The following is a 22,004-nucleotide window of genomic DNA, read 5'->3' on the forward strand; positions in this document are numbered from 1 at the left end:
TTTTTTGGTACTTGAAATCATTTTTATTTGTGAGGAACGTCACCCATGCTGCACAGTTTCAAATAGATCTTACCAAGGAAAGCGGAAATTTCTCCTCCCCGTGTCCTGCAGTGAACAGGACTGGCACAGAAAAAAGAAAACTCAACACACTTGGGAGGTTTAGCACCAGCATCCAATAAAAAAGCATTTGATTTCAATTTCATTTCTTTGGTTGGGTATTTTTCCCTTTTCTTTTCAGTTTGATACCAAAAGAAAAACTGAAAAATTCAATACTAGCAAAACATTGAAATTCTAAAAAAGAAAAAACCCACAGTTGCTGTTGAAACTGGGGAGGTTGCTCTGAATCTCGCTCTCTTTCTCTTCATGCATCTGTCTTGCAGGCGTTCCCTGGATCTCAGCTGCTGGTATTATTTTTAAGTTCTGATGTTTCAAATCTTTGCTTTCATCATTGTTGAGTATTTATTGCTTGAATATTTCTTTGGTGTTACTTTTGAGTTGTACTTTAGGACACCTGTTGAAAAGACGGATTGAAAATATAATCACAGAATATGTAACTTAATTTCACTTCACTGTTGAAAAGGTGGGATGTCAGAAGGGTGAGTGTTCTGATTAACAGATTAAGCATGACTGGCATATCCTATCTACAAACTGAAAATACAGCATCTTCCTACAGCAAAACAGCACCAATTCATTAATAGATGCTATTACTGAAGATACAGATAAAGCAAGACTTGTTTTCTCACAGAGAGAAAGAACAGTAGACAGTTCCTTGATTCACCTACACAAGGCTCTCAGAAGTTGCACGTAACTTACTAGATAGCCAGACATATGGGGATACAGCCACAACCCAAAGTACTAGAAATATACACGATCCTGTTTTAGTTGGAGTACAAGAACTACCCATATTCCTTACCTGAGAGATGGTAAAGGTGCCTCGGGAAGCTGGACATTACTCGGCACCACTCTGCTCAGTCACCGGAGCAGGATTTTCAGCAGGTGTTTCAGTCACCTTTGTCTGAGACACAATAAACCTTGTTAGAGGCAAAGACTAAGAAAATCCCTTCTCTGTTCAGTGGCAGCACCAATATAACCCAGGTTTTTATACAAGCAAGGAAGATGAATCTTCAGAAAATATAATTTTAGCATATTTCTTATAGTTAAAGCATTACACAAATCATTTTTGATACGCTTTTTTCAATGCAGCTCCAACATGGAAGAGACTACCTCAGGTGGATACAGAATGAGAGATTTGCTCACTAGGTAAAGTCTGTTTACAACCTGGATTCATCCAGTTCAAGCAGCTCAGAAAATTGATCCAAAGCTTTCAGAGCTCTCTTATCCTAGAAAGAGATGGTTTGAGGATATTTGAGGAAGCTCAGAATGTTTCTCTCTACTTCAAAAGAGTGTCAGTGACTCCAACTAAGAATTATCCAGAAGCAATTCCTATCCCACTGCTGGTTCCATTTAAGGTAAGCTGCTCAAATAAGTTCATAAGGAACAGGCAATGAAACCAGCTGCCTCTGTCAGCATTTTGGAGTCAGCCATCAGTAACCTCCAACACACCAATACACCTGGTAAATCCTCCCAGCAGAACAGAGGCTCGTGAATATTCATATCATCAAAACTCAGTTTCTGCTGCATTGCCAGGAGCATGCTTACCTCTTTCCCATCCTGAGCTGACGCATTGGGTGGACGAGGTCTACGCCGGTAGTTGTACGGGCGCCTATACCCACGGCGAAGTGGCTGCTGACTCATAGCATTGGCTTCATGCTGGTTCTCTTTGTTTTCGGCCTCTCCTGCCACTGGGGCAGGGCGTGGACGTGGGGGACCTCTGAAGAGACAGGGAAATATGTATCAAGTATGAGGGAGTCCTGAGAAGGTTAAACTACCTTAACTTCAGCCTAGCAAAAAGACCTCTCTAACCAAGTACCATCAAATGCTAGCAAGCAATCCCTTTGCAGTTTGGCTGTCATGTAGTTTAAGGGAAAAACTTGTTTCATTGGAGTAGACAAGCAGCCTGGGTGTCTCTTCACCACTGAGACTACATCAGCATGTTCTACTGCTTGTCTATAATAAAGAGGTAGTTAGGTCATCTGAACTGCTGGCTAAGAGAAGAAACAAGCCAGCAGTGGCCACATAACTCTACCAAGTTAGCCTTGGACTAGCCCAGCCTTATTTGTAATCGAATGGTTTAATTCCTAGTAATTCCTATTACACCCATGAACCACTTCTGTATACTCCCTCTGAAGTAACCAATACAATGTTGCCCCTCTTGACCACATAAAACAAGGACAAGATTTAGAGGAGCAAGTGAGGTCTGCTGAATGGCATACTAATACAATTCAGCTCCTGAAGAGTAGTCTCTATAAGGAATTATGAGAGACAACTACTGGATTGTGTTCACTGGTCTTATTTGTCACTCATCCTCCAAGAGGAAACAGAAGTCACAAGAAGTCAGGAATCTGAATAAGCTTTTCCACTTAAAGGAAGTTAAAAAAATAGTTGGGCAACATCTCAGAATGTGTAGCAGTCAGAGGCTGGGTATTTCATATACTGATATTTTGAACTACACTGAATCACTCAATTATGGAATTGCTCCCTCAGTGCAAACACATGGAAACTAGAGTGGCCATGTCAGAATTAAGACTGAAAAATAAAGAAAAATCCTATGCTGGCCAATTAAAGGGATGACTAACACGTCACTCAGCAAGTTAAGCTGCATACCCCATTGGAAAGCATGAGTGCTCATGTACAATCTAAACTTTGTCTTAACCCAAGAATAGCCTATTTGGTCACCCATTTAGCCCAGTTTTATGGATCCCTACAGGGATCCCTTCACCAGCACAGGATACTGCAAGTTCACTGAAATGCTACCATACAATCTAATGGCCTCTAAGAGATAAGGCATGACTTGAATTTTTCCTGAATAGTAGGCTTTTTTCTGTACCTACAAGAGACGCCAGTGCTTAGAAAAAGGCCTAAGCAACACACAGGACTGTGCTAGATACAGACAGACCAGTAGTCCAGCAATGAACTGCAAACTCCTATGCTACTACACGTGGATGCAGTCTATGTGAAGTATTAGAGCACACATTGCCCCTGCAGATGCTGGATCTACCTGTCCCAGATCAAGTGGAACAATGGTGAATCTAGATTCAAGGAGACATAAGAGTTCAGCTAGGACAAGAGAGCTTCCAACTCACTTCAATGTTGCTCAGTTGTGAGAAGTAACAATACAAAACTTTGCCCTTTCTTGACCTATTCCTGGCTCTGAGTAACATACAGTCACATTAAGCTATTTCTACAGTAACCTCCTGTAGGTAGAAAGGTATAAATATTAAAATGCTTCTCACCTCTCCCTACCACTCACATGTACATGAATGTTGGGGAATACAACTTCCTACTCTAAGCTTTTATAGACCACATTTATTTGCAATGACAAGCAGAGAAAATAGCACAAACCTGCGGTAGCGGGGACGATACGTAGGATTCCTATGGACTTGCTGATTAAGTTGTCCTCCTTCTGTGATCCCATCCTTGATTTCTCCCTCAACACCCTGCAAGCAAAGTAAATCAGGAGACCAAGATAAAGATGAAGTGTTATCTTTCCTCACAGGTGTATGTTGACTCTATAGTCCAAGGATTTGAATACCAGTTCAGACAGAACAGTAAGCCTGTACAAGGATCCCAACACATTAGGTTCTACATTCAAAGCATAGATACCATACCATAAGGCTTTTGTTTTAGCAAAGTGACAGTGGGGGCAGAACAAGAGTTAAAATGTCCTTGTTCCTCCTAGTAGCAGATAAAGCCACCTGCTGATGCCTCCTCCCTCCCTCTAGAGAAAGAGAGAAACCAACAGTTCTAACACATACCAGAGTGCATTTCAAAACAAATGTCACTGAATTGCAAGAGGTAAATGCATTATTGAAAGGTAGCCATTGATCTGGACACTTCTGAATTAGGATAGCTACCTGAAAGTCATCATGCTCAAAGTTGCTTCAGACTGCTTCTGGTCTGGCTCCATTAGAGAAAAACATTCCCTCACATCTCCCTCCCTTCTGTGCATGTCCCAGCATAATTATAACTTCTCTCCAACATGTGAGCTAACAGTTGGAATCTCCATCAGTTCTAACATGTAGTACCAGAAGTTAGAAATCATGAAGGCCTAGAAGGTCTTGTCAAAAGGACAGCATGCCAGAAGTTAAAGCAAAGCTAACAGTAAGGAGGAATGCAAAACTGTTTTCAGCCAAAACCTCTCCTATAGGACTTGACAATTAGCATCACGTTCACTGCTCTTTAAAGACACACAGAAATTCAATATTGCCTTTTAATGGCACAACCTAGGTCCACTCCTCCCTATAGAAGCCTGCATTCTCCCTACAGAAACCTGCATTGAAATCTCAGATAAAGAACAGCATTTCCCACAGTGACAATGACAAAAAGGAATGACTGAACTTGATGAAGCACTACTGGAAAACAATGCAGACACTGTTTTCCTATTCACCTTGAACTGAATTTTGATGCTTCAGTATTTTAAATGTGCTTGGGTTGCACAGCTAGTTGAAAACATTGAATTGCTTAGCCTAGAAATATCAGTAGTATCACAAAAATTAATACATTCGTTTAACTGAAAGTTAAATAGGTCTGCTGGCCAGAGGTCAAGTATGCTTCCAGAATAAAGCTGTTACACTGTTTCATTAACTTCTGACAGTGTAACCAGAAGCCAAAACTTGAGCTTTGAGATCTTGTTTTATTACACTAATAGTAAGTTTATTAGATTCATTGACTGCGAAAGCTTCATCTGTATTGTTAAAACATCACTACATCTCTAGCACACAGTCCTGTTCATTTAACATATTCCACTGAAAGCTTCTAATGTAAGATACCTGCTAACACATTAGGTCATCCTAAAAGATCAATGTAAGAAGTTGGCCTGGCCAGCTTCACTCCACATTTCCTCCTACAAAATAGGCAGGCATACTGTAACTTCCCATGAAGATATGAAGCTTTATTCTCTCCCCAAATGAAAGCGTATTTTTAAGCATTAGCTGAAACTGCAAGGTGCTTTTTACTCATCTGCTTCCTCCAATTTATTCGTGTTCTTCCATTTCAGTACTGTACAAAAGCTACTGAATGAGCCATTTATATTTTCACATCTGCACAAGAAATGTCAGCCTTTAAAGTGTTTCCCAAACAATTTTGCCCATCTCTGACTCATTCGTTCACAGGATTTAGATGACCTCATCAGTTCAAGGTTATTCATGATTCATTGCCTGTATTAACATTCCGACTACAGCTCCACACCATGTCTGTTACCACAGTTTGTGGAAGACCACAGCCTCTTTTCTTCAGTGAATGCAGTTAAGAAGCATCTCTGCTCTCCACAGAACCCTCCGAGCAATCCAGACAAATGTCCATTGAAGCTGGTTAAAAGATTCATATTCTTGAAGTTTCTTCTTGTTCTTGAAGAAAATCACAGGTGTTCAGGAACAGGCCCAGCAAATTACATCCAGAATACAGACATTTGAGCTAGCATGGCAAACAATGGATAGCATCTAAAGTTTGCCAAAAAACACGAATAAACAAAGAAAAATCTCTTGCTGGGCTACAAGGTTGAACTACATTTGCTAAGTGAAAGCAATGAGAAGTTTCTAAAACCTGGAAGACCGCTGCATCAAAATTCACCTTAAACTAAAGCTGAATATTACTGCCATTCTTAAGCTATAGCACTGTTTTTTTTAAGCTGTAAAAATTTTTTTGAATCCTTTGCTCTTTACTAAAGAAAGTATTGGTGACATGGAACTGAGTTCTTGAAGAGTCACCTCTGCAGCCTAGTAGATCTAAAGTGTATCAGGCGTAGGTACACTGAAATTTCTTTTTCAGATGTGCAACAACAGTTGCTTATAAACAATTGAACTTCCTTGAGACACTGAAGTCTAAGAATAGCGTACTATGAGTACCCAAAAAGTTTCAGAAGAGTTCTGAAAGACAGCTAGATGGAAACAACTCCAAGTCAAGCAGCAACACCTTTAGTTCAGCTGTGAACAGCACCATGGAAATAGCATATACATACTGCTATGGCTCAGACATTGCTACCTTCCTTTCCCCTTTGCAAATCTAAACAGAATGGTAAAGCAGAGGCCTTGTTAAAGAAAAAGGGATATTGGAAATAAGCCTCTTGAAATGCAGTAGTCTTGCAGTTGCAAGATGAAGAATGTGTTAACTGATACAAGAAAAAAATTCCTCAAAAGAAATAATGCTTCAGAAGAGGATTCACTCCACTAGGACACTCAGAATGGAGCTTTTACTTGTTCGGGCTACTAATTAATCAGTAAGTCAGTAAAGAAAGCCCATCAGAACTGGTCAGCCCTCAGGCTAGCTCAGAACATAAGAATGCTCCACTGCAATACACAAGGAGTTTAGCAGGCATAGCTGCAGCCAGAGCTGGCATTCTTGGAGAACTCGTAACTAAAGTCATGAGAAAGTGTCACTTGTGACAATCTTACACATCCAGGTCTATGGGACTAGATAGGATACAGTTAAGAGTGCTAAAGATGCTGGCCAGTGTCACTACCATCTTTGAGAAGTCACTGCAGTCACACAGTCTACCTAGTTACTTTGATAAAGAATGGTATGCTAAGGGGATGGTACTATGATGTGTCCAAAATCTTAGAAGTAAGTTCTGTTCTGCTGTCAGTTCACAGATTACACCAGATCTAGAGGACATATCAATGCTCTGGTGGGCAGGTCTGACATTCAAAAGGGTTCTCAACAACCCAAATGGAAGGAAAAAGCCTCATGCACAATAAGCACCCAGGTTAATAACTTTAGGTGGAGCATTTGCAAGCTTTGAAGGCTGTAATTCTTCTAGAAGTGATACCAGAGAAAGACCAGTACGTTTTCAGTTTTCAAAAGGGGCCTCATATCAATCACCAGGTCACGAAGCAGTTAAGGTCTAGTACTGCCCCTCCCAACACTAACATGGAGACTTGGATATAAACAAGCTTAAGAAAACAGTATATCACAATTTGTCCCCCTTGTGTATACTTTCAACTACTGGGATCCAAACAGTATCACATGCAAGCCAGAGTTTTAGCTGCATACATTTCCATTAGACATCCAAGAGAATACGTCCCAGTGCAAGAACCCCGAGACTGAATGTTCCCCATGTCCAAGACAGGTCTCACATTATCACTCCTCAGGCAGAAGGAAACAGCTGCTTTCCATACTCAGCAGTACACAGGGGTGTCAAAGCCTTGATATGTCTGCTCATTTAAAATTTGAATCAGCTCCAAGATAAAGCCAATACTATCAACTAAACCATTCACTGAAGACAGTTGAGGGAGATTTTAATTTTAGGAGAGCAAAAGGAAACAATCAGGAGTTTTACTCCTGTGTTTGCTCCTCAACAAGATAGCTTAACACCCAAAAAATGCTCTAACACCATTCAGAAAGATGCTAAAAAAAGCCTGCAGGACACCCAATAATAAGGCTCAGTATTAACATCAATGATATGCTGGACAAAGCAAAAATATGAGAATATTACTGAAGAACACTAACAACTTAAGCATTAACAGTTTAGCACATGCCACCGTTGAACCTGTTGTTCCATCTCCTGACAAGAATGGAAGATGGCTGTGGTAGGACAACCATCACTAAGAAGTCAAACTTACGCTTCGAGGTGGTCCACGGCGTCGGCCAAAATAGCCACGTCGATAGCGGCGCCTGTCTGCAGCATAGCGACTGCCTTCTACAGGGACTCCATCTGGACCAGTGACATTAGCTGCTTCTGCACCCTAAAAGGCCAAAAAAATTAACCACAATTCTGTGAGAAAAGAACCCGAGCCAGAAGGGGAAGAAAGAAACAAGGAATAACTTGTTTGCATGAGTATAACATCAGTTCCCAGCTACACAGATCCTTTCCTCCTGTAGTGCAAAAGCGGGTCTGTTATTCTCACCCTGCAACACAAGAGTTACAACTGTATAAGCTAATGAGTTGAGATCCTACCAGACTAAGTTCAGAGGGTAGGAAAAAAACAGGAAAAAAATCACTGATTAAAATATAAAGATCCAGAAAGCTCAGAGAACTCAAAATGAGTGAGAAAGTAGAAGCTCAAGAACTTTCAAGTTACCAGACTCCAAACCAAATTATTCAGGGGAATATATATATATCAGTTGTGGCCTGCAGACTGCTAAATAAGCATTAACTGTTCTATCAAGTAAAAGGATCAACACTTTAGACAAAAAACACTAGATGTACAGACAGTGCTCTGTGTTACTTCCCATGAGAGTGATGAGTGATGTAAACTCTGTATTACACCTCTATAATCTTACCTTCTCTCCCTCGACCACATCAAATTCTACAGTCTCTCCATCACCAACACTGCGCAAATACTTCCGTGGATTGTTTTTCTTTATTGCCGTCTTTAGATAAAGAAAAATACATTAGTTAATCTTACTCATTATCTTACTCCTTCATAGCACTGTAGATGAGGGAAGAATTATATTTTCCTGTTACAGTCCGAACTCCACATACCAGATCAGTCACCACACCAAAATACTTCAAAAATATTGATTCCCTCCCTCCACTTTATTACAGGGCCTCCTTCCTCCCTTAGTCAGGGTTCGCTCCTTTTTCAACACTCACAAGCTTACAAGTTGCTGCTGCCCCAGGACTCCCCCTTTCAAGCCTACTAAGTATCACAATCTTTCTGTATTTCCATACACTCAAATGGAGTGTTTGGTCTCCTGCAAGCCATACTGAAGTAGCTCCAGCAACAACTGTGACCCATTCCTTTACAATCACTGGGAGACCTGTTGACCATGTACAAAGATGTTAAGATCATGAGTATTTTGTAGGAGGTGGCATTAACTATAAGGTATCATGACAGCTCTTTGTAACTAGAAAAGAATTATGAACTATGGAGTAACAAAAATATGCATTTTACCTAAGCACTCTAAGGGAGACCCCAGAAAGTTAGGCAAGTCCCTGATGAACACAGGGGAATATTACTAGAGCATAGTCATCTCTTTCAGACAAGAATCCCCAAAATACTATTAACATTGCTTGCAATCAGAACCAGCTGACATCATCCTATCCTCTAACCCCAGACTCACAGGAACACCCAAACATCCTAGAGTGATTTTCAGCCTAACAGCTATGGATGCCTTTCAGTTAGTAGAACATTGCCAGGATTTCAGAGAGGCATTTATAACAAGGAAAGGCTACTGCCAGTTCATTAAGTACAGGTTCACAAACTGAAAGAGATCAGACAACATTAAGCACACATACATTGTAGAAGACAATCCAGGGAACCAGCTTTTTACTAAAGTCCTCTTTGATTAAAGACCAATCTACTCGAAGTCTCCTAATATGGATGTCTTGTTAGCATGAAGGAAATAGATGTAGATCCAGTATATAGAAATGCACAAATCCTGCTTAAGAAGTAAAGTACATTTACAAAGTAAAATAAGAGAATTGTAATATGTCTGCAGCCGAAGAAAGGAAGGCAGAATGAAGATCAGAGAAGTTATTACCAGCGCATGGCAACTATAGTCATTCAGTCAACACTAGCCCCAAAATATTTCCCACTGAAGTACTGAAAGAAAAATTCTAGTCAGTTTAAAGTTGAGCTTGACCAGTTTAGGAAAAGTATTTTCATTTGTTGCTGAAAACAATCCCCTTTGTTTCAGGCAACAGGCCAGCCTGTCCTTGTAGCCCTATAGCTCTGCATCTATCCAGTTTTTCTCTGTACACTGCAGTGTCCCTGAAAGGCTCTTAAGCCTTAGAAGAACATGAAAGTGTAGATAGTATTGCTACCAAAGCAAAAAACAATCCAGGAATTTTTCTGATAGGAAAGAAAACAGATAGGAAGAGATGAGATAATGAGAAGGAAGAGAACAAGCTGCTCAAGCACATTCTTTTGGGAACCACCACAACAAGCAGAGACTCCCACCTTCAGCCAGGACAGCTTTGTTTGCTTTCTTGCTGACCTCTTAGTAACTGCCCCATTACTAAAACCACCTGGAAGTCCTAGGTTTTCCATAAATGCTAAGTACTAGCACTAAAATCGTTACTTTCACTGTAGATTAAGGGTTTAATTTTTTCACTACCATTGTACTGAGACAATTGACATGACTCTGAAGTCTCACACTCTGCACATGATGGATGTCAACAAGCTGCATTTCAAACTCCTCCCCTTCCCTGTAAGGGCAGAGGAAAGAGGACTACTAGACATCCTTTCAGCAGAGGGTGTACTTAAGATTAATCAACCTATTCAAACTTTCAAGAAAGATAATGGAAGATGAAATCAACATGATTTCATGCGTACTGTTTCAGACTTATGGACAAAAGCTTCAAAGTTCAGGATTTGCAATTGAATGATCTGTCAATTGGTGATAGAAGCTGCCATGCAGTAGGCTTTGGGGTTATTTCATAAAAGCATACACAAAGAACTTTGAGAATATCTCAAAACTTGACAGTAAGTGGATGGCTTTACTACTACCTCAGCTGTAGGTAAACACTGCAGAAATAAGCTGCTAACAAGCCTAAGCTCCAAGCTTAGAGAAAAAGACTTGTACTCTGTATATCCAGAGAGGAGAGAGCACTATTCTCCCTGTTACTGTTCACCACCATTCTGCAAGCTCAAGCGCCTTTGTGTTAACACAGGCAGCACTGACAGCTAACACAAAGCCTTTCCTTTCCCAAGGGAACACTGATGAACAGACAGCTATGATAAACTTCAGAGCTAGTTCAGTACTTTGTTTGGAAGAGTTCTTTCTGTACCCTCATGATATCACCACATCATGTGCACATCCAGCATTGTCACAGTGATAGCCAAAATTCGTCACATCAGTTACTGGTACATCTATACCAGGTTGGACTATAAACACTGTGCATGAAGATACAGCCTGGTGAAGTGTAGAAAAAGAGACTAGTCTCTTTTGCTGCACAAGCTTCACCTCACTGCTTCTTGATTCAAACTATGCCTCAAGAAAAGCTTCTCTAGCTACCTACACTTTTAATGGTGTTAAGTTGCAGAACTCCCTCCTCCTTCCCTCTCACACTCCTTTGTGAGGATACGGAATGCCCACTGCTTGCGCTGCACCTAACTGACACAGTGCCCTCAGCAGCACCTCACACGAGCAAACTGCACAAGGACAACAAGCAAGACAAAGCCAAGCAAGTCTTGCCCTTCCCCAAACCACTGCTCAGGTCCCCCACAAGACAAAGGGTTAATTCAAAGCAAGCCATGCATGCCCTAAAGAGAAAAGCATTTTAATCTGTGCTCATTTATAAATAGCATCCAATAGACACACACTGAGAGTTAACCCCCATTCCGATCATGAGACCGGGCTGTTCCCTCCCCACTATGTGCGCACTGAGGGAGGAGGAGGGTGTATCTGTTCAACTAGGTCAACCTTATTCTAAAGGGATTAGATGTATAATCCAGCCCCTCCCCGGGCAGGGCGTGGGGGAAGGGGAGGAGGAGCTGCACAGGCACTAACACAGAACAGCGAGGGAGCTGCTGGCAGGATGTTTGCTTAGCCATGTTTGAATCGCCTTCCTCGCAGATTTGCCTTCCTCACACCACTCCCTGCCTGGCAGCTCCTGCCCTGAGTGGCCAGGCAGCAGCTCCCCAGCACCACGCAGGGGCACCAGGGCAGAAGCCCCAGCCAGGACACCCCGAGCAAGGACCTCCTCCCACTGCACCACCAAGCGGAGAGCAGACCCATCACTCCTTCGCACCCCCGCTTCCTGCCATTGTCCACGGACCGGAACAGCTCGGGATGGAAAAGTTTAGGAACATCTGATCACGGCTGACGTAGGCTGCATCTGGAGGAATCTACACTGCCATACAGAGCCCCCAGACAGGTTTAATCAGATGCAAGCTTGCATGTGATGTGGTGTTTCTGAAACACCAAGCCAGTTTTGCTCAGTGCTCATGCCTAGAGCATCTTATCTTCCACAGCTGAAAATCAAGTTCTTGCCAGCAGCAGTTTACATACAGGTAAATAATCATCTCCACGGGTGAGACAAAACAGCAGATAATAGCATCCTGCTGTGGGCCTTCACTGTTTTGAGTCTTCACAGGCAGTCTTAAAGAAAAACACTGATCTGTGTCATGTTTGTCATCAGTAGGACAGCTGGTTATCTTCACACAGGTCTCAGGGAGACCTTGTTTGCCTTCAGGACAGTTTTACAGTGCTGCCTATTCAAAACACCTTTCAGTTATGAGAACTTTTCCCATCTCCCTCCACGCACAGATGCTGTACCAGCAGCCAGAAGGGTGTATATCAGTGTGCACACAACACATGTTCATTAAGGAAGGAGGTTAACTGTTAGAAATTTGTATATGAATTAAGACCTCTTGAGAAGTTTGTATACACATTGAGAGCTCTTGCTCCCAGACCACTAACTAAGCTGGGAATACTTCCTCATATCTTCACTTGTTACAGGCATGAGTCTTACTCCCTCCTGGTTCCACCCATTTTAGGGATAATGGGTCTAAACCCTTGACCCAGAGAAACAGTTAGCCTGGGGTATTTAGTCATGAAGCTACAGGAGCTAAACTGACTCTTGATGTTTACCAAAGATGTTTAACTACATATGCACAAACCCTCTCCATCTGTAACCAACTCTGAGTGCAAGTTCACCAGCTACATTTCATGGAAATACTGTCACACCATGAAGAAAGCTCTGCTTTTAAGGCTCACGTGGCCTGCAGACCTTTCACAGGGACAAGCTTCAAGGATAGTATTTCATTTGCTGGTGAAGTCTCAGATGATGCAAAACCAGATCCATGCCAGCCAATCGGTTTACATCAGCATGGAAGCAGCATCCTCTGCCTTCCCATTAGCTGTCTGTGACCCAAGACTCACGGTACAAACTTAGTACAGCCTACTGACAGTTCAAGGAAGGTTAGCCAATGGCAGGCTGCTTGGCAATCTCTCCCTACTTGGGCACACTTGGCACATAGCCTTCCTCCCCTTCTTCCCAAGAACAGCTGCCTCATGCAGCAACAGCTGATGGCAACCCAGCCTGGTCAAGAGCCAGACTAGATCACTTTCTCTCCAATACCAGGGAGGGCAGACAGAACAGACCTCAAAGTGAAAAAAAGGGTGGGAAGAAACAGAAGACACAGGAGGAGCATTATAAAGTGGGGGAAGGGAAGAAGGACAAACAGCAGAAGTATTTACAAAACATAGGAAGTCTCCCTGAGGGTGGGGGAGAAGTTTAGTGTTCAAATCAGAGCAGACAGAAGACAGCATGAAGGTTTATAATACCTATTCCTTCAATTATGACTTCAGAGAGAAAGAAAACATACCCTCCTATTCCTCCCTGAAATGCATGCATGCCAAGATGTGATATTTGGAGTAAATATTCTAAGGAGCAGCAAAGATAAGCTGACCTCAGCCACCCAGCTATTCCAGAAGCTACACAAGAAGCCTACCACAGGCCAAGGATAACACACATCTGCAAGTATAATTACTGCTCTCTTACCTGATGAACAAACACATCTTCTTTGGTATCATTTCTGTGAAAAGAAAGTGATAAGTCATAAGACTTCACACTAACATACTTAGATAGAAATCCCTGACTTTACAAGTAAAAAAAACCTCCCTTCCCCCAGGCTGTTGTACATCCCCTGAATTCCACACATTCTGTATAAGGCTGTACTATCAGGACCTTGCTCTGAATTTCCAGTCATATGTTTAAGAGCAGAAAGGAGCCCCCCCAAGCTCTTCTTAAGGATGGGGGGGGAACAGGAGGGAGGTTCCCTGTAATCTGCAGGGTAGCATTCAGTATTTTGTTTCAACACAGGACAGAGTAATGACTAGACTACTTGCCTTTCACTATTCCACCACTCCCTCCCCCCCCCCCCCCCCCATCTTCTACAGGGCATGCAACCTGAGCTACTATCCTAGAGGTCAAGCAAGACTATCAACAGGACTGGCCACAGCTGTTAACAGAGCTCTTCTTTCAGAGAAACTCCAGGCAACTCCACACAAGAGGTGCTAGGAGCATCCACTGGTGGGAGAACCAGAAAAGAAGTCATTAGACTGTCTAGATTACACGAGCCAGTTCAGACGCCTGCAAACAAAACATGAAGATGTCAGAGACCTTGATTCTGTATTCCCATACAGCAAAAACAACCAGACCCTACAGTCTGGTCACTCAATTCTCTGCAGAGGGAATGGCTGGGTCCCTCACAAAGAGTTTGAGGAAGATATGTCATCCTAACTCTCCTGTGCTTGGTCTGACTGACTTCAGCTTGGTGCAGCAACTTGTTAGCTGTCTCACAATATCCAGCTGAAGGCTCCCACTTTCAAGCACTACAAAAGACTAAGAGCATTTCCTAATTCAAGCTTTTCTTTTATATTGCACCAGATAGTAGTCACTAGATACTGGAATAGTAATTTCAGCATTTCCTGTAGCAGAACTGGCTTCAGATCCTGAAAACAGGACTCTCATTCTACAGTGTCCAACTTCACCAAGTCTACCTGTTGTGTAATAGATTAAGAACTTGCAGGACAAAAATGAAGTGCCAGGTATGTCTTTTGCAAGACAACTGTTCTATGCAGGGGCCTCATTTCTCATAAATCACACAAGAGATTTAAGCTCAACACCACAGATATTCCAGCCTTAAAAACTGGAATTCCCTCCAGTAACTTGGAAGTATTGGTCTCAAACACATAAGGTTGAGATGTGATGAGCCTGACTTACAGCTCAGCTATTATTGGTGCCATTCAGATATTCATTTATATTCAGAGAATGAAGTTCTGTGAACCCAGGCCTGGAGTATCTTCTCATATGAGAGAAGCTGAAATTGAATTTAGAATGGGTGTTTTGACTAGTCTCTAAATACACTTGATTTTTTTATCCAAAATTTTTTCCCTTCCCCCATCCTCCTGCTTTCCTCACATCTTTAAAAGAATCCAGGTAGTCGTGAAAGACCATACAGCTCATTAGAATTGAGGTATGTTTACTCAGACTACATTTGTACAGAGTTTGACCCCCCTCCCCCTTGTGTTGACCCCCCCCCCCCCCACACACACACTTTCTATGAAGGGTATATGGTGGAAAGAGGCCCAGAGAAGGCATCCAAGTTTACTAAATGCCTGGCCAACCCTGGCCACTAACTGCATGAGCCGGTAGTCAGGTCTGCTGTTGCAACTACTAACGTAAGGCATATTATCTGTACCACAAGTCTTAGTACATTGTGTATACAAAATAGTTTAAACATACCTGTTGATAAAGCCATATCCATTTCTCACATTGAACCACTTGACGGTGCCAAGAACTTTTGTGGCTGGAAAGAAAAGTTAAAGTTGCTCTAGAACATAAGTATAGAAGAAGTGATTCTATGATTAGTATTACAAAAAATACTTTTATACAGGCCCATGAAGTCAGACTAGACTGATTCTGCTCCCTTAATGCTTAAGGTATTCATCTCTATTTCAGTTTATACTAATGTGGTAGCAGGCACAGGTTAGTGCCTTAACTTACTGTTCTTCATTAAGAAGTTAGCATGCAGCATCTAAAAATGAAGCCCAGCTCTATTTTCAGAATTGGCCATTCATCTCTTCTCTACTTCTTATCCCAGAAACAGGCAATGAAGCTGTAAACCTGCCATCTACCAGTTTTCTTTAGTTTAGTAGCTATGTTTCACATCTAGCTGAAGCTATTTAGAAGTCTCTTTCACTCAGTGTCACCCTTTCTTTACTGGAAAACAGAACTGACTAAAGAAGCAGTATCACAAACACCACACAACTCTCATTTGAAAAGGGCAGCACATCTTTATTTTGGATGAGCTCTTTCTTGCATTGTCAACTTCACTTTAACCAAAAGAACCCAACATTTGTTTTTCTTTTTATTCCTACTTCTGGAAGCCTTCCATGAAATATCAGCTATAAACTGACCAAGTACATGTCCTGAGGGTTCTAGGAAGAAGACAAGCTCCTGTCTCATACAATACCAAATTTGCATCTTATTTAGAAGCCATACTGCAGTGTTTTATAGGATCTGGTGAAACCTGTTCCTCCAACATATAGGTTCCTCCTGTGGGAGGAACTCGAGTGATGGAAGAAGCTCAGCCTCTCCTTCCCTGTCAGCAACTGGGTGGGGACAACAAACTTGTACTTTCCAAACCTGTAGGAAAGAGAATTTTGGGCTCTATTCTTTAATAGATGTTATTTACTACATAGCATGACCACGCAGTCATCCTATAATTTATACAGCAGATACCTGAAAGTGGTCTCATCAGGCAAATGCCTACTTGCTAAGAGCCTAACATATGTTCAGGAAAAACAAGCATCAATTAAAGGGAAAAAGTCTAGAGAGTCTCCAGTTCAGAAGTCCAAGCCAGTCTGCTAAAGGCAAGAAGAACACACTGCAAACAATTAAGTTCACTTGTTTTACACCTGCATTCTTCTCTGTGAACACTCACTAGGCAGTTACACAGCTAGACAGACTTTCAGTCCCATACAGTCTTGCCATTCTCATATACCTGAGAGACAAGAAGAGTGACCACCTCCTCCTCTCAATACACAGCTACAGAAGCAGTGTTTGCTGGTAGCAGTCCATTGTTGTACTGTTGCTGTGGTCTACTGAAAATAGTAACAGACTATTTACCATACCATTACTATTTATTCACTTTTCAGAAGTGAAGGTTTTGGCAAATGTTCACATTTAGAATAAACAAAACCAATTTAAGACTGAGACTGTTATTAGAGAAAAAACTACCTAATCCAGCATCCATTCCCAGCTTTCTCCTTATTTTCAAGAGAAAAACCCGAGTTTCACTGCCTCGCATTGACTGTGTAACAATAACCATCTTTGGCATCAACATTTATAAGTGTGCTTTTAGGTTTAGTTTCATGGGGACATCACCAGGTACAGACACTTACTGCTAACACGAAGACATTGGAAACATGCAAGACCTCACTGTATAAGTCAAGGGGGGAAAAAGTGAAGGGGGTGGAACAAGCACAGAAACAGGAGCCAGTTGTGCATGCAGGTTTTAGCCTGCTGTAATAAACAAGGCTAATACCGCTGATTCCATCACGATCATCCTTTTCCTCCCCCTCAAAATAGCCATTGAATCTGTTGGCCTATTTCAATCAGATTAGGAAGAGAAGCCTAGAAGTTTAACAGAAACCCTCACAGAGGAGCCAGAGAACTGGTGTGAGGAGCAGCAGTCAAAACCTCTGTGTGGCCAGCTGGCTGCTGACAAATGGAAATCCACACACATGGTTTCAGAGCTGGCTCAAACAACATCATTTTGCACAAGCTGTCAAGAATATACTGGAGACTTCTGTCAGTCTCTAGAATAGCATACTGGGGTAATATTCCCTACCTGCACAGTCTTACAGTCTCCCCTAAGCATTACTGTGAGGGGAAGAACATCAGACAATAGTATTATACTCTATGTCCACGTGACCATGGCACAGACATTGCTAAGCCTGAGCTGTCATAGTGGAGAGATCAGGCAGGAAGAAGGACAAGCCCAGAGGAAACCATAACCAGTTTCACTGACAATTCAAAGATAGTTGATGCAATGAGTCCTATCCCACTAGGGAGCAGAAGTCCACGTATTTCTACGAGACACTGTACACCCATCAGAGGAAACAATCATCAACTACTCCTACCCATGCCCAAATTACTAAGTTAATGAAAACATGGCTAAGAAAAATAGAAGAGAAAGCTGATTAATCTTTGCCCTTACACCTAGAAATCAGACACTCAGAGCACATCTCGGACCTTGCTTCTAATGGGATTTTTTTAAGAGGAGACTTTTTTAAACAGGAGACTTAAGTGAACATATTTACAAGACCGTTAGCAGGGACATTTGAGGTAGGCAGGTATTCAAGTCCATTTTGAATTGGCATCAGTCGTCGTTTTCTCACATCTCCTAAAGAGCTTGCCTAGCAATAAGACCAATTTGCAAAAGCATTGCTGTGATAGGTTATGTTCTCTGCTAGACCAGAACAGGCAGTTGTTCTTTCACTCCCCCATGAAGCAATAGCAAAAGGTGAACTAGTTAAAAACATTACTAAGAGCGAAGCAAGCCGCGTTAAGGCCAGAAGCGGCCTGATGTAGAAGATACCAGTGTGCCTCAACTGATTACTCACAGATCTGATAACACAAGAGGGAAAAACCACGCAGGCTGTACCTACGGTTGTTTTGCTAGCCTCCCTCCTACCTCAGCTCCTGTACCTGCCACACTGTGACCTCAATCCTTCTCTTGAGAAGAAGAGAGGATGCTGTCTTCGTGAAGTTCAGGGCTCTGCACTTTCTCTTCAGAGATGTTGTGTTAGCAAAGTTCAGGACTGTACGCTACCAGCCAGCCTCACTTTCATCTTGCTAGCCTCCTCGAGTCACGCAGTAGATTATAAATACGATTAGCCGTGTATAAATAGCAGCCTATTTCCACTAGAACTGCTTCGCTGCAGCCTGGCCCTTTTCAACAGGTTGATCCAGTTTAATCGCAGTCGGGAAGACAACACGCGCCGCCACCCTGGGCTCGAGCATGTGGAAGGCAACCCGGCAGCCCCCCCCCCCGCCTGCTGCCGATGAAGCAGCGGGCTAAGAGGAGCCCCCCCGGGGCCGCGGGCGCACCGGGCGGGCAGCCCGCCCAGCCCCGCTCCTGACTCACGGAGCGGAGGCGGGGAGCGGCGGGGGGGGACGGGGACGAGGACAGCGGCACCGCCCGTCCCGGCCACGTGCAGCCCCGGTACTCACCCAGCACTTTCTTCTCCGTCTCCGCCGCCCCGGTGGCGGCGGGGGCGGCGGCGGCGGCTGCAGCAGCACCGGGCGCCTCGGTGGTCGTGGTGGTGCTGGCGGCGGCGGCGCTGCCGGGGCTCTTGGGCTTGGCGTCCGGGGCGGCTGCGGGCGGTGCCGGCGGGGCTCCGTCGGCCGCCGCGGTGGTGGTGGGGGTGGTGTCGGTGGGCGCCGTGGCGGCAGGGGTGTTCTCCGCCGCCTCGCTCATGGCGACAGGGCGGGTCGGGGTGGGTGCGCGGCGCTCGGCGGGCGTCCCGGGGCCGGCGCTGGGTCTTACTGCCCCAAAATGGCCCCGCCGAACTTTTAACGCAGGCCGCGGGGGCCGGCGCCGCCGCCTCGTTTGCATTTAAAGGGGAAGCGCCGGCCGGGCGGGGCGGCGCTCGGGGGGCAGTGCCCAGACGGGCTGCTAACGAGTCTCGGGCTGAGTGTGCGCCGGCGAGCCGTGCCTTGGAGTATGCTTTCATAGAGCCGTTAAGGCTGGAAAAGACCTCCACCATCATCTGGCCCAACCACCCCCCTACCACCAATGTCACCCACTAAACCATGTCCCTAAGCACCAGGTCCAGCCTTTCCTTGAACCCCCCCAGGGACGGTGACTCCACCACCTCCCTGGGCAACCCGTCCCAGTGCCTGACTGCTCTTTCTGAGAAGAAATGTCTCCTCATTTCCAACCTGAACCTCCCTTGGCACAAACTGAGGCCATTCCCTCTTGACCTATCACTAGTTACCTGTGAGAAGAGGCCGACCCCCAGCTCCCCACACCTTCCTTTCAGGTAGCTGTAGAGAGCAATGAGGTCTCCCCTGAGCCTCCTCTTCTCCAGACCAAACAACCCCAGTTCCCTCAGCCGCTCCTCACAGGACTTGTGTTCCAGGTCCTTCACCAGCTTCGTAGCCCTTCTCTGGACTCGCTCAAGCACCTCGATGTCCTTCTTGTAGTGAGGGGCCCAAAACTGAACACAGTACTCAAGGTGCAGCCTCACCAGAGCAGACAGAGTACAGGGGGATGATCACCTCCCTGGTCCTGCTGGCTGCACTATTCCTCATACAAGCCAGGATGCTGTTGGACTGCATGAGACATCACCTACTTCTTCATGAACTGTGAACCTGGATTTGATGGATATCAAAACAAAAAGAAAAAAAATCTGTAATGCAGACCCTCCCACAACTGCAAGCAGACAAAGCCTTAGCTACCCCAGAGACCAAAATTGAACTAGTGAGCTGTTTTGAAATTCAAAATGCCATCAGAGCATTCAAGGTACTTCCACCCACACCGGCATCAATGCTCCCAATTCAATTACTTACTCCACTTTCCAAATCCTGTATGGAAATTATTATTGCAGTTCTCCTCATTGCACCCCACTATACACATAAGAAACAAAAAGATAATTTGTCCCACAATTTTGAATCCTCCACTCTATGTTTATTTTCTTACTTTATGTTTATGTCACTTTGTGAACTTTGTGAACTTCTACAATTTTCAAGGCACAAAATTTTGGAGGATGCTTATCTGAATCAATTTTTAAAAGAAATCTTATTATGCGTAAATGTTATGAAATGCTTTATCAAAATTCAGACATTTTTCAAATTTTCAATGCAGTTGATAATTATTATTTTTTTAAATTAATATTAGAATTTTATTGAAAAAACCATTCAATATCAAAAAATTACAATGTACAAGCCATGGAAATGTACTGTACTTTATTACATTCTTTTTTAGAAATTTAGCAATGTTTTCCTCTATGTTTTAAATTATTTTAATAATTAGAAAATTTAAGAATTACAGGGTAGTCTCATTTTTCCTTCCCTGGCTGACAGTTGGTAACACATTTCCTTTGCTTTGGTACTCCATCCATTTTCAAAAGTTATGTTAGAAGAAATTAATCTGCCAGCTTGGATAATAATTATAACTATCATATGTTGAGACTAATTTCGGCATCTCTATGCTTTCTGAACAGTTTTGATCACCTATTTGCAAGTATTTTATAAATTTAGAACAGTGCAGAATCACAGAATGGTTGAGGTTGGAGAGGGCCTCTGGAGTCCATCTGATCCAGCCTCCCTGGTCAAGCAAGGGACACCTGGAGCAGGTTGTTCAGGACCACCTCCAGGCAGCTTTTGAAGATCTCCAAGGAGGGAGACTCCACAGCCTCTTCCATTGCTTAGTAACACAAACATAAAGAAGTGTTTCCTAATATTCAGATGGAAGTTCCTGTTTTTCAGTTCGCACACATTGCCTGTCTCTTGTCCTGGCACTGGGCACCACTGAAAAGAGCCTGGCTCTATCCTCTTTGCACCCTCCCTTCTGGTATTTATATGTGCTGATTAGACTTCCCTGAGCCTCTTCTCCAGGCTGAACAGTCCCAGCTCTCTCAGCCTCTCCCCATAGGAGAGGTGCTCCAGTCCTTTAATCATCTTTGAAGCCTTCTGTTGGACTTTTTCCAGTATGTCCATGTCTCTCTTGTACTGGGGAGTCCAGAACTGGACACAGCACTCCAGGTGTGCCTTCACCAGGACTGAAGAGAGGGGAGGGTTACCTTCCCTCAGCCTGCTGGCAATACTTTGCCTAAGGCTGCAAAGGCGCATTGCTGGCTCATGTTGAACTTGGTGTCCACCAGGACCATTTCTGCCAAGCTGTTTTCCAGCTGGGTGACCCCCAGCATGTACTGGTGCCTGGGGTTGTTCCTCCCCAGGTGCAGGACTTTGCACATCTTGTTGAGCTTCATGAGCATCCTGTCAGCCCATTTCTCCAGCCTGTGGAGGTCCCTCTGGATGACAGCATGATCCTCTGCTGTATCCACCACTCCTCTCTGTTTTGTGTCATCAGCAAACTTGCTGAAGGTCCACTCTGCCCCATTATCCAGATTGTTAGGGAAGATGTTAAACAGGTTTGGACCCAGCATTGACCATTGAGAGTATGCTGCTAGTTACTGGCCTCCAACTAGACTTTGTGCCACTAATCACCACCCTTTGGGCCTGGCTGTTCAGCCAGTTTTCAGTCCACTTTACTGTCTGCTCATCTGGCCCATACATCAACAGGTTCTCTGTGAGATTCTTATTTGGGATAGTGTCAAAGGCCTTGCTGAAGTCCAGGAAGACAATGTCCACTGCTCTTGTTTCATCTACTAGGCCACTCATTTCGTCATACAAAGCTATTAGGCTGGTCAAGCATGATTTCCCCTTGGCAACTCCTGATTACCACTACTGATCTTGCCCTTCA

General features: G+C 43.6%; 1 protein-coding gene across 1 annotated transcript; it reads right to left on the bottom strand.

Moving 5' to 3' along the window:
* On the bottom strand, nucleotides 1–19,144 carry YBX3 (Y-box binding protein 3). The gene is made up of 9 exons (XM_080551575.1): nucleotides 18,749–19,144; nucleotides 15,254–15,317; nucleotides 13,508–13,541; nucleotides 8,338–8,427; nucleotides 7,677–7,799; nucleotides 3,463–3,557; nucleotides 1,660–1,831; nucleotides 914–1,015; nucleotides 1–511 (listed from the first exon to the last, which is right to left on the bottom strand). The coding sequence occupies exons 1-8, from the start codon at nucleotides 19,131–19,133 to the stop codon at nucleotides 950–952; spliced, it is 1,029 nt and encodes a 342-aa protein (XP_080407701.1). The 5' UTR covers nucleotides 19,134–19,144; the 3' UTR covers nucleotides 1–511; nucleotides 914–949.
* Between the last annotated feature and the right edge of the window lie 2,860 nt (nucleotides 19,145–22,004).

Source organism: Anser brachyrhynchus (assembly GCF_964034855.1).
Source record: "Anser brachyrhynchus genome assembly, chromosome: 1".
Classification (NCBI taxonomy): Eukaryota; Metazoa; Chordata; class Aves; order Anseriformes; family Anatidae; genus Anser; species Anser brachyrhynchus.